The 13,693-nt window shown below is 39.5% G+C and overlaps 1 protein-coding gene across 1 annotated transcript; it reads left to right on the top strand.

The window, feature by feature from the left end:
- The first annotated feature begins 5,040 nt into the window (after positions 1–5,040).
- On the top strand, positions 5,041–12,646 carry LOC120422417 (programmed cell death protein 10). Its single transcript, XM_039585832.2, has 6 exons — positions 5,041–5,430; positions 5,984–6,105; positions 6,174–6,232; positions 11,786–11,918; positions 11,992–12,156; positions 12,234–12,646. The coding sequence occupies exons 1-6, from the start codon at positions 5,356–5,358 to the stop codon at positions 12,316–12,318; spliced, it is 639 nt and encodes a 212-aa protein (XP_039441766.1). The 5' UTR covers positions 5,041–5,355; the 3' UTR covers positions 12,319–12,646.
- The last annotated feature ends 1,047 nt before the right edge of the window (positions 12,647–13,693 follow it).

Here is a 13,693-nt window from a genome sequence, read left to right as displayed (position 1 = left end):
ACACTGTTCATTTTCTTAAATTTAAAAGTATATGATTTATCATTTTTGTAACACTAGGTACAACAAGGAAAAAAAAAAAAAAAAATAAGTAAACATAACCTAACTTAAAACTAACTTAATCTTACCATAAACTAAACCAATCCTTGAATCAAGGGGTATTCAGATATAGAACATTTTTCCCTGAATTTCAAACATTTTTCTTGAATCTTCTGATCCAACATTTTTACTTCTGCTAATTCATGAACCTCACTTGATCTTGTCCAGCCAGGAACATTCAAAACCATTTTGAGTACCTTGTTTTGGACACGCTGGAGCTTCAATTTATGAGTTCTAGCGCAACACTCCCAAACAGGTACTGCATACTCAATAACGGGGTAAATTATTTGTTTGTAAACTGCTAGCTTATTTTTCAAAGATAGCTTTGATTTTCTGTTAATTAAAGGATACAAACACCTGATGAGAATGCTGCACTTGTTCAATATTTTATCTACATGCTGCCGAAACAATAGTTTCGAGTCAAGTATGAGACCTAAATAGACAACTTCCTTTGACCAGGGTATTGAAACATCATTCATTTTAATCAAAACATCATCCTTTGGGACAAATCGGGCCGATTTGGAAAGTGGAAAAATGATGGTTTGAGTTTTGGCTGCATTTATGCGAATTTTCCAGTCGCCAAAGTATTCGGAAAGAACGTCAAGACCCTTCTGAAGACGGCCAACTAAATATCTGGTTATTTTACCCTTATAAATAACGGCAGTGTCATCAGCAAAAAGTGACAACACACCATTACCAGGAAGAGTAGGCAAATCAGATGTAAAAATATTGTACAGAAGTGGGCCAAGAATACTTCCTTGGGGAACCCCAGCATCAATGTTGAATAATCCAGAAGCAATCCCATTCAGAAAAACCCTGAACGATCTCTCCGAAAGATAGTGCTGGATAATTTTGATAAGATACATTGGAAAACCGTATAAATACAGTTTATGTATCAAACCATCATGCCAAACATTGTCAAAAGCCTTCTCAACATCCAACAAAGCCATAGCAGTTGATTTAGACTCAAGCTTATTCTGCTTGATGATTTTAGTTACTCTCGTAAGCTGATGAGCAGTATTATGCCCCTTTCGGAAGCCAAACTGCTCATTCAAAATTATATTATTATCGTTGGTAAAATCCAAAAGCCTTGAATAGATGACCTTCTCAAAGAGTTTGGACAGACTACTCAAAAGACTAATGGGACGATAACTTGTTGGCGATGTTGGATCTTTTTGAGGCTTCAAAATTGGTATGACTTTGCCCAGTTTCCAATTGGTGGGGAAGTAGCCAAGTTGCAAACATTTATTGAAAATATTGGCTAGATGTTGAAAGAACTGATCACTCTGTTTTTTCAACACTAGATTAAAAATGTTATCAAAGCCTGGAGCTTTCATATTTTTCATTTGTTTAACTGCAACTTTGACTTCCTCACCAGAAACATGGGAATCTGCAGGAAATTCAAAGGTAGAGTTATTAATTGTTGAAATACTATTGGCAACTGATGCTTCTTTACGGCTGGTCATGGAAGCGCCAAGATTATGTGAACTAACAAAATGAAGCCCAAGTGCATTTGCCTTTTCCTCGGATGTAATCAAAGGAGAATCCTCAACAATAAGAGGAGGAATAGGCTTTGGTTTGTTTTTAAGAACTTTAGAAAGTTTCCAAAATGGTTTTGAATAATTCCCAAGCTGGCTTACATGTTTTGAAAATTCTTGATTTCTGATATTGTCAAGTCGGTCTTGTATGATTTTGTTCAAATTGTTCACTGAAATCTTTTTGTCATAGTCCCCAGTCCGTTGATATTGTCTCCTATAAACATTCCTAAGTCTAATCAAGTGTTTAGTATCTACGTCAATATCAGTTACCTTAAAATTAACAGGAACCTCCCGAACGTTGGCAGCCTCTGCTTGGTTGATAGCCTGCTGGATCACCTCCAGCGAACGATCAATATCGGCAGAAGTTTCAGGGTGTTGATCATAGTCGATGTTGCTGTCTACCACTTGCTGAAACTGCTGCCAGTCAACGTTGTGATAATCTTTCCGGGTTGGTTGCCGCTGCGGAGTAACGGAAGCTCCAACCTCCACAACCACCGGATAGTGATCAGAACTCAACTCTTCAAACACCTCAGGATGAGCCACGTTCTCAGCCATATTGGTGATGAAGAAGTCGATGATTGAGTGATTCCCAGACCGAGCCACCCTCGTTGGACGATCCGGACTCACAACGTTGTAGTATCCGTTTTGCAGATCGTTGTGCAGAATCACTCCGTTCCGATTCCTCCTGCTGTTGCCCCAAACTTCATGCTTCGCGTTGAGGTCACCAGCGATGATGTACTTTGCGCTCCGCCGTGTCAGCTTTTGGATATCGCTCTTCAGTTTTGCTGCTGAACCATCTCTGGCATTCACCTGACGTGGGCAGTATGCAGCAATGAAGAGTACTGGGCCAACAGAAGTGGGAATTTCCACCCCAACGGCCTCGATGATGTCCAGCTTGAAGTGTGGCAGCCGGCGTGGCTTCAGATCACGATGAACAGCGACAAGCACACCTCCTCCTCCAGAGGTGGTCCTGTCGAGCTGCGTCGCGATCTTGTAGTTTTGCAGATAAACTTTTTCACCGGGCTTCAGATGAGTTTCCGTGATGGTAGCTACGTCGATCTCCTTCTCGCGAAGAAAATCCACCAGCTCTAAGTTCTTCCTCCTAATGGAGCAAGCGTTCCAATTCAGCAGCTTGAGAGACCTACGATCCATACTGGATGACGAACGAGGTCAGCACTTCAATCTGCTGGGTCTTGGTTTTGCATCCACGCAGTGCAGCGGACATCTGTTGGAAAATATTGAGGAGTTCGGTTGAGGTGTAAAGATCATTACCATTTTCCTCAACTGCTGGTTCTTGGGTTGGTCTTGGCTCCTGGCTGAAGCCCGGTGGTGACGGTCTCGGCTCCTGGCTGGAACCCGGCCGCGGTTGATTCATCTCAGCTCTCTTCCTGGGATCCAACGGCAACGGTGCCAAGTTCGGGACCTGGCGTCGCGGTTGAAGAGGTGGAAAGTTTTGCTCCACCAGGGCTGGAGGAGTTCTACGACGCTGAGGCTGATTCTTCGTCGATGCTTGCTGCCGAATTTTCACGAACTCAGCTCTCTTGGGGCACTTTCGGTCGGTTGACGAGTGCTCACCGTTGCAGTTGAGGCACTTCACCAGCGAATCTTGGATGCACTGGGATGTGATGTGCGCATCGGTACCACATTTGGCGCAACGACGCTTCAGGTGGCAGTTCTTACCTCCGTGCCCGAAACCCAGGCAGTTGAAGCATTGTGTGACGTCACGGTGCACTGGTCGGTATCGCTCCCACGACACGATAATGTTGAAAACCGCTCGGATTGCCTTCAGCTCAGGAAGCGTCGTCGATCCCTTAGCCAAATGCAGCAGGTAGAGCTGGTCACGGTACTTGATGTCTTTGTTGCGTCGGCTCATTTTGTGCACGGCCAACACATCCAGTTTCAAAACTTTTAGCTCGGCAGCTAATTCCTCCACTGGCATGTCGTACAGACCTCTGACGACGATTTTGTACGGCTTATCCATGGCGACATCATAGGTAAAGTACTCCGCCTCGTTTTCGGTCAAGTATTCCTTGACCAGTTGATAGTGCTGCCTAGATTGCACCAGCACCTTAAATCCGTCCTGACACAGACGAATGTTGCCTTGGACTTTCCCAGACTTGATGAGTTCAACCAGCCCCGCTCGAAAGTCGATCGTTGCTGCTGATTGCCGTACATAAAAAGGAGGCAGTTTCTCCTTTCGCTGTTTCACTTCATTCTCCTTTGCTTCCGCTACCTGGTCCTCGTCAGGCAGTTCTGCGAACTTGTTGTTCTTCAATAGCTGCTCCTCGTGCGACGAAGAGTTCTCCTCCTCCTCCTCATCCATGGGTACAGTACCGTCGCTCTTTTTCGTCTTTTTGCTGTTCGATGTCACTTCCAAAAGCACCTTCCTCTTGGAAATCCCCGGTTTTTGGCCATCAGTTGAGGCCTCAACCTTCCTTTTGGAAATTCCCACTTTTTTGCCTGCTTGAGCCGCAGGTAGGGCGATATTGCCGGCGTTTTGCGCCGGGACGCGACGAGTCATGTTGAATCAGACAACCTTCCTCAACGAATGCTCGGATAACAATGATGATGAATGAATGTGATGTTCTACAATGGAAACTTTAAGTATGGATTGGAAAATTTAAAAATTTACGGTATACATAGCAACGTATATCAGCCCAGCAAATTTTCTAAGTTGATTGGAAATTACGATCGTAAGTTACGTACTTTCCTAAGTAATTTATCTATTTTAGTTTACTTAAAAGTTCTGAGGTAAGTGGTTGTAGATAGCCCATTAAGGACGTATTAGATTACGACAAACAAACAAACTCGCAAACAAACAAACTTTTTAACAGTTTGCCTGCTTTATTTGTTTGCAGAAACGTCAGCCGGCATAAATTTTGCTTTGTTTGCGAGTTTGGCAAACTGTCAAACACGAAAAAGTGCGAATTAGTTTGTCATTAGTCTAATTGGGTCTTAAAATGAAGCTTAGATTGCTGATATTATTGTTTACAGCGATAAAGCTTATTTTTCTGAGTACAATGACCCTTTATACGACAGAAAAGCTCCTACTTGACAGCTCGTTCCAAGGGGACCATATATAGTTGATCCATCGAAAAAATGTTGTCCTGTCAAAAAAAAATTGTGCATTTAAATGAAAAAAAAGTGATCAGAAATGGTTTTTAATCGTGTTTTTTACCGTTGTACATAAAAATTTACATAGGGCTTTAGTACCCAATTCGTCCTTTAATGGCGAGAACAGATGAGAACGATTGAATGAACTCAATTTTGGGTAAATCCAATACTTCTAAAAAATTGAGAACATCTGGTAAGCTTGTCCATAGTGCATTATCGGCGCCGAGCTCTTCCGCTGTCACATTTGACGTTTCATCAGAAAAAAGTTGATGTGTCAAATAAAAATATTTACGTGAGCTAAATTTCCCAACCCAGCAGCAGCAGCAGAAGGAAGGGATTCCCTTGGTCCGTTTCGTTTCGCGTTTCCGCCGTGTTAAACCCGTGCAAAATCCGCCCCTCCCCAAATTGCTGGCCAATTTGGGCCCCGTTCGAATCCGCGTTCCGTTTGCGAATGTCGCGCTAATTTTTTAAGTGCTTCGTGGAGGTCGTCGCTGGAAGTGATTCATTGAGCAAGCAAACACAACTTTCTGGCCACTGTGGATCCAGCAGCAGCAGGAGCTGTTTTGAGGTGCTTCCGGAAGGGTTTGGACGGGCCGCAGTGCGAGCAATGACAATGGGCGATGACACTCCAGTCGTCACTTCCCTGGTGCTGCCAATCCTGATACGTCCGATTCTGTCGCAGGTGGGTGGTTCATGGGGATGGGGGAGGAGAGGGTGGTGCAGACTGGCTCCCGGAAGAAAAAGTGGTCCGGACAGGTTTTCCAGTTGGAGGGTGTTTTGATTTTTCCCTCTATTAGTTTGCAATTCAATAAGGGAAATGGTGAAAAAGAGGATTTTCTGGTTTTGGTGCCACTTGCAAAGACATTTCAATGGCTATCTTAAGTGTACTAATTGTTTTTTATTAGTTTGCTAAGTAATCTGCCTCGACTCGGGTCAAAAGTTGCAAAATAATCTCTAGCTTCATTTTACCTCAAACTGGTCAGCTTCCTTTCGTGACCACTTTTACTATTTGTTTCATTGACCATTCAAGCAGGATGTTCATTACGTCTGCTAATGGCCACAAACACGATCGCGCCGCCACACAACAAGCCACCACCAGCGTTGTGATGTGATTGATTGGGCAACTTTTCGCTCGTTCACCTTTCCCATTTTTCCTTCTTTTCGCGCCGCAAACACACACACACACATTTTTCATCGCACTTTTCATTTCTACGATTTTCCTCCCCGCCGCGCAGCTGGAACGTCGTGATGTGGTCGCGTCGCAAACGCTGAGGGCGGCCCTGACCAAGGCCGAGCAGACGCACCCGGGCCTCACGTACGAACTGGTCATGGGGATCATCAAGAAGGGCGATATCAGGTAAACAAACGCGTGTGTTCAGCATTAGCTCCGGGATTGGTAAACATAAACGTTATCAATGTTTGCAGGGACGTCAACATGAACGAGAGCATCCTGAGACTGCAGGGCGCGGCCACGGACACGGACTGTGAGTATTATCAGCTACATATTGTTTCATAAAATTAAAAAAAAAAAGTTACTTAATCCACCTTTAGGTGGTTGGTGCCTTCCTCGCATATTTTTATCAAAATATCTGAGATCCGGCCTCAAAAAAAAAAATATTAAAAACAGTAAAGTATTTATAACTTTTGATAGGGCTGTCAGATCTTCATTCTTTTGGGCTTGTTGGAAGGTGGGTCTACGAGGTCAAATAAAGAAGTTCATTTTTCGAGTGATTGTATAGCCTTTCCTCATTGAGGTGAGGAAGGCAAAAAAAAAATTTCTTCGAGGCCGCTTCAGAAAAGACAAACTTCCCTGAAATTTTTATTATTTTATGCAGAATGTGAAGGGCTAAAGAATTACATTTCTTAAAATTTTCTGTGTGGGTAAAATCTCATTTCAAACAATAACTAGATTGAAATCCAAAATATGAGCTTAATTGAACGTAACAGGAGCTGAAGCTTTGCATCTGAATTATAAATATATATTTTTTATGAATGTAAAATTTTGCCACTAAAGCATTTATTTTCAACATCACTGGCGTGTAGGCCAGATCGTTGCGTAGGTTTTGGTACACTGCAATTCGGTACGGGCCTTCAATGTTTGGCATTACAGTACTTGTTCTGTAACTGGGCTGCGAGCATGACCTAATTACCAAATGCTGCTAACTAACCGGGCTGATCAAAAAATTACGAGGGGATCGTCAATGCCAATTATTTTTAAATTAAAAAAGAAAAATAAAAGTAACTCGAAAATATTTCTAAAGACCCTTAAATTTTTTCTTTGGATGAGACATGAAAATTCATAAAAACTTAAAGATTTATTTTCATTTGTGGAAAGTGTTTTTTTGCATCCGCTTACCCCTCGATCATTTTGATTTGTTATTGTTTTTTGACGTTTGACTGCTTTTTAACTGGGCTGCAGCCCAGTTATCGAACGCCCAGTTAAACAACAACCAGTTACCGAACAAATACTGTACCATCAGTGGGGGTGACATTGGGTCTGGGGGGTGAGATTGGGCCAAAGTGATTTTTTAACGAATTTTACCATTTCTCAGGTTCTTCTCAATGCAACTAAATTCTGTTAAAAGGGTTGTGTAGGGGACATTTTAAGATGACATAGCTGAAAAAATCTCATTCCTAGATCAAATCAAAGGATTCAAACGATTGGCATTAAAGGTAGAGTTCACCACATTCCATCATATTTTGGGAAAATGTTAGTAAACTATCTAAAAACAATTCTACGTTAATAGATTATCGATGTCATTTAAATTGTTTTGCCTTCCTCACCTCAATGAGGAAAGGCTATAAAATCACTCGAAAAATGAACTTCTTTATTCGACCTCGTAGACCCACCTTCACGTATACCTATCGACTCAGAATCAAATTCTGAACAAATGTCTGTGCGTGTGTCTGGATGTGAGTCCGTGCACCGAAAAATATGCACACGATTATCTCCGGACTGGATGAACCGATTTGGACTGTTTTGGTCTCATTCGATCCGTCTTGGGGTCCCACAAGACCCTAGTTAATATCATGAAGTTTAGAAAAGTACTTCAAAAGTTATGCTAAAAAAAACGATTTCAGCTAAACTTCGGAACAATATAAAAAGGGTGGTTTTTGTAAGAGAACCCGTCATGCTATACATTTTTAGAACAGTATTCCTTTCCAACGAGCCCAAAACATTGAAGATCTGACAACCTCATCAGAAGTTATGAGCACTTAAATGTTATTTATACACCTTTTTGAGGCCGGATCTCAAATATTTTGATGAAAAAGTTGTCCGGATCTATAATGCGATCCATCGTTGGATAGGTAATCAAAAGACCTTTCCAACAAGCCCAAAAGATTGAGGAACTTTAGTGTTTTTAATGCACTTTTTTGAGGCCGGATCTCTAATTGTTATTTATACACTTTTTTGAGGCTGTGTAGTGTATTCACTTTATGAATGTGAGGAAGGCACCAACCACCAAAAAGGTGGATTAAGTAACGTTTTTTGTTATTAAGACATTATGAGAGGTGTTCCGTTTTTTGACCCATAGTCACCCCTACTGACGTATTTTGACAAATTTGCCCGAGCAAATTTAAATGGTGTATCGGGCGTCGTGAGGTCACTTTTTTTTATTTGAAAAAAAAATTAAATGTGTGGTAAACCAAGTCTATTGACTTATAATAAAATGTACATAAAATTGAGGTTAAGTAAATATAAAGTTCATAGTTTGTTTATGGTTTATTAGAAATCGTTTATTTCATAAAAAGATCAATTTTTGTAGTATGATTTATAAGTTTTCAAATATACTTAGAATCTTGTTCTACTAAAAATGCCTATAAATTTGGAAATATTTCTGAGTTCTGTTTCAATAACAATTAAAACTTAGAAACTTATTGCATCTGTTTGTGTAAAATTGTCCAAAGACTCCGATAATGCAGTCTGTTTTTTTTTATTTGAGCTTATTTTATAGAGAAAAACATGACACTTTGAGAGTATTTTAATAATCCCATTTAGGCCGTTGTAAATATTTCAGGGGGCAAACTTATATTTTTTCAAAAGACTTGAACATTTTAATGGAAAAAGAAGTCTAATCGACTAAAAACTGTTTGAAATGCATTTTCCTGCGTTTCAAATCATTTTTAGCATGTTTGGGATTGATTAAAAATAATTCAAAATTTGAAATTTCAACATTTCGAAATTAAATTTTTAATTTTACTCATCCTTTTATTCTCAAATTCTGGAATTCCTGAATTCGTAAATTTTCGACTTCAAACATCCTTACATTCCAAAATTCGAAACCCCCGAATTCTAAAATTCTAAAATTCTTGAATTCTAAAATTCTTAAATTTCTGAATTTCTTAAATTTCTGAATTTCTTATATTTTAAAATTCTTGAATGCCACAATTTTTGCCACAATATTAAATTAAATTTAGTTTCACAGGGGGGATGAGGGGGCCTAAAAACCAATTTTGCGTTTCGTAATAAAAGAACGTTCCCTAAGAGAATTCAGAGAAATATAAAAAAAAGTTGATTAGATTGGAAATTTTGACGAAGACTTCGGACAATAGAGTACGAACCGTTTTTATATTCTTGAAGTTACCATATTTTCGAAATGTAATTTTTTGGGTTTTAATTTTTTTTTGATTAATAAATTATATTTTATATTTTAAACAAGCTCTTCCCGGCCAACTTCGTCCTGCCCTTTTTAGGTTTCCTGACGTTTCTTGCTTGTTTGGTAATTCAGCCTCCTGTGATCAAAATTTTAATTTTCGTGATTTTCTCGTACAATCTGCAGATGCTCTGGAAACGGTCCCAGAATGGCCAAAGTGGGAATTTTTAAGCATATAAACCTTCCTTGGGCTTACACGAACCTAACGCAATAAAAAGCACCTCGTTCCGACGTTCCGTGTTCAACTGATTCGCGTTCGAACAAAACCATCGAAATTTTTTTTATATATAGAAGACAAGCCTTACCCGAAAAACTTCGTCTTTTCCTTTTTTCGTTCGTTGACGTTTTTAGCTTTTTCCTTGTTCAGCCTCCTATGATCAAAATTTGATTTGACGCAACTTTTTCCATACAATCTGCAGATTTTCCGGAATCGGTTCCAGAGTGGCCAAAGTTGCCACTTTTTGGCGTAAGAACCTTCCTTGGGCTTATACGAACCCAACGCAACAAATAGCACCTCGATCCGACGCTCCGTATTGAACTGATTCGCGTTCGAACTAAACCATCGAAATTTTTTATATATATAGATTATAATTTCTTTCATATTTTTTAAACGTAGCATTGTTAAATATTATAATTTTAGATGTTCTGCACTTGATAACTTTTGAAATTTAGAATTTTTAAACAATTTTAATTAAATTTTTTAAGTTTAATTTCATTGATTTTTTTTAGTTGTCCAATGTTTTTTTTTATTATTACAATTTTTATTTTTTTTTTAATTTGGGATTTATTGATTTTTTTTATATAAAGCTTTCTAGTTAGAACTTTACCAACACATTCCAACTATGTTCACATGGCACCTGCGGGTTTGTTTGCATCATATTTGCTATCTCTTTCTAGCAAAACATATTTTGTCAAAGAGTTTTTTTTTTACTGACCGTTCATATTTCACAGCGACTTTGACAGCTCGAGCTCGATCATTGTTTGCATTAGGACACTGTGTCAAGGAGTTCGTCATTTTTTAAGTTGAGTTTTTTTTTCACTGGGCCTAGAAATACATACTTGTACTCTTAAATTTCTAAATCTCTGAATATTTTTTTAATTTCTAGTAACCTTTTTTCAATTTCTTTATTTTTGTGTTTCCATAAAAAGGGGACCCACTAAAGCAGCTATTAGACAATGACAAACAAACCCGCACTTTTTATATTTGACAGTTTGCCAAACTGTCGCAAACAACTCAAAATGTGTGCAGGCTGAAGTTTCTGCTAATAAACCAAGCAGGAAAACTGCCAAACTGTCAAAACGTTCGAGTTTGTTTATCTGTCATAATCTAATATCTGGGGCCATGATGCTTGAAAATTCCAGTTGATATGCTCGAAATTAAATACCTCTAGATTTTTTTGAAAACGTCCTATAAACATATTATGAAACACAATAGCTCATAGGACCTTTTTTTTTAAAAAAAACTCTTGTCTTGTCTTTTTTATATATGCGTCTCTTAATTACAAAAAATTGACATGTGAGGTCATCGCTGAAATTTTAATGTTATCGCAGTTTCAGTGAAAAAAGATATTTTTTTCCGTTTTGCGCGTGGCGCGCCGAAAATCCCACTGTTTGTTTTCAAAAAATCATATCTCAAAATTCTGTTGTTGTCCTTCAGTTTTTGAGTATGTTACGTAAAATTTTCCGAGGAATCCGTAAAAAATATTTTCAGACATAGGCTCTTTGGTCCCGACACAGTCAAAATGCCATTTTAAGTTTTCATACGACTTTTTCGAATATTTGGCTTGTTTTTTTTCGGTCTTCAAATTATTTTTCCTTGAAAGGCCAACTAACCACCTTTCATTTGCATCTAAGAAAGCTAAAATCGGTTGAAATGGAGCCGAGTTATGATTTTTTTTGAAAAATGTGTTTTTTTCGAAAATTGACGAAAATTGCCTCTTTTAGGACCACCCTAGCAGGTCACCCTAAATGCCAAACAAAAAAAAAATCGGGTCTAATTATTTTGGCCAAGGAACCCCCAGAAAAAATTTGACCTCGATCCGAGAACTTTTTTTTCGGTTTGTGCCCTTTTAAAATGGAATTGCTGTATAAATACGTGAACCACGCTAATATTCATATCCCACGTTGAAATTGAAGTGAGCAGGATTCACCGAATGTTCTATTTGGTCCTTTCTCTTTTAACAACAAAAAATCCAGATCCCTAATCCTTATCATTGAATGTATGAACAAATGCTTTTAATTGTATCTGGAGCACCATGCAACTCCATCAAATCGGCCCAATGTAATTTTTCAAGGAGACGCACGGTGCATCAAATGCCAAAAAATGTTTTATCAAAGGTTGACAACAAAACATAATCATAATTGTTTCTACTTTTTCAACAGTGATCGAATACCGCCTGAACCGCACCGAGGACGCCTTCCAGGAGCTGAACAAAAAATCCGCCTCGCTGAAGCGCATCCTCAGCCGGATCCCGGACGAGATCACCGACCGGAAGACGTTCCTGGAGACCATCAAGTAAGTTCGCCATTTACGAAACAAAAAAATGAAACTTTTTCTAAAAACTCTTCTCTTTTTCCGCTTCCACCAGGGAAATCGCCAGTGCCATCAAGAAGCTGCTGGACGCGGTCAACGAGGTGGTCGGCTTCATTCCGGGCTCGCAGGGCAAACAGGCGGTCGAGCAGCGCAAGAAGGAGTTTGTCAAGTATTCCAAAAAGTTCAGCACCACCCTCAAGGAGTACTTCAAGGAGGGAGAGTAAGTTTCCCCGTTGGGGCGGGCTGTCAGTTTGCACGGAACTAATTTGTTTACCATCTTGTTATTCACTTTTCCAGGGCCAACGCTGTTTTCGTGAGTGCTTTGTACCTGATACATCAGACGAATCAAATTATGATCACGGTGAAGAACAAGTGCGAATGAGAAGGAGTGGCGGCGGCGACGGCGCCTGCTGCGATGGAACGGGAATGCTTCTAGTGAGAGAGCAAGAACACAAGATCGGAAATATTTATAAAGAATTGTTTTTACTTAACATTTCCTTGAGGCAAAGCAAACAACAGACATAATAAGTAGAGTTTATTATTTTTGTAAGTGAGTAGCGAAAGGCGGTGAACAATAAACGTTCTTGAAGCCGAAGCATGAAGATAACAAAAAATGATGTAATTGATGTCGTATTATATATTGAAAAATATTACTTTATTATTATTATTACTGAGATAGACGAAATAAAAAATGGTTTTTAAAGCTAAAACGGTTGAGTTTTTTTTTCTTATGATGCCATAGATTGTCATCAATTATCGCAGACATCAATTAACCTTCTATCGATTTTGTCCTTCCAGGAAACCTTCGTTAATTTATGCAGGCAGTTATTTCGGTGACGACGTCTGATTAAAATTAATTGATTTGCTGTCTGTGTTGTGTGTGTGCGATTTTTTTCTTCCGAAGGTTGCTTTGATAGCCGTACGTATAACTGAAATTGAAAAGAAGTTTTCAGACTCAGTTGTGTGTTTGTGTGAGTGTAAAATTATGGGAAAGTTTTGATTGTATTAGACTTGGGTTATGCTGATACAGCTTATCTCAGTCCCCGTTATCAGGTGGGGACAGCTTTTGCGCTGCTTCCAATTACCGTTTCCAGAATGGAAGCGAACCTGGCGGCCAAATTAATAGTCAATGGGCATTGTCTGATCCACCTAAATATAGCGCAAAACCCACACGGTCCTCAAATCTGCCTTTTCTCGAAAAGAAAACTTGAACGGAAACTCGACACAACTCGCTCATGAGCAATGCTCATAAGCAATGCTTGAAAAGGGATCTATCACTGAATGGGACTGCTCGATATTCGATAGAACTTTCTGTCAGCGATCATTTCCCAAAACGATATTTCGTGCTTGCCATTTCATTAGGGCACATAACTTTTTTAAACAAGAGTGTGTCCCTTTCACACCTTATGTAAACTGTCATTTGAGTGAAAGGGATACACTATTGTTTACAAAAGTTATGTGCCCTTTTGAAATGTTAGGCTCCATTTGATCGCTGACACACAACGCCTATCATGACCGTCATTGCTTGGCAACGGTCGATGAACGTAAGCACGAAGACGAAACGAACGAACGAGACAACATGCTCTTTCTCTTTCTCTCGTTTTTGTCTCTCTCTTCCTAGTGTATGCTGCGTGGTGACATAAATCATATGATAGCTATCATTGGAGAGATGATCGGAATCTCAGTAGAATGTCAAACGACCGCTCTCGAAGCGATTTTTCTCCTGGAGGGAAGTCAATGATTGTGTGAGTGACCTT

The sequence above is a fragment of the Culex pipiens genome, chromosome 2 (genome assembly GCF_016801865.2).
Source record: "Culex pipiens pallens isolate TS chromosome 2, TS_CPP_V2, whole genome shotgun sequence".
NCBI classification, from domain to species: Eukaryota; Metazoa; Arthropoda; class Insecta; order Diptera; family Culicidae; genus Culex; species Culex pipiens.
Note: the sequence above shows the minus strand (reverse complement) of the source record. Positions and strands in the feature narration are given on the sequence as shown.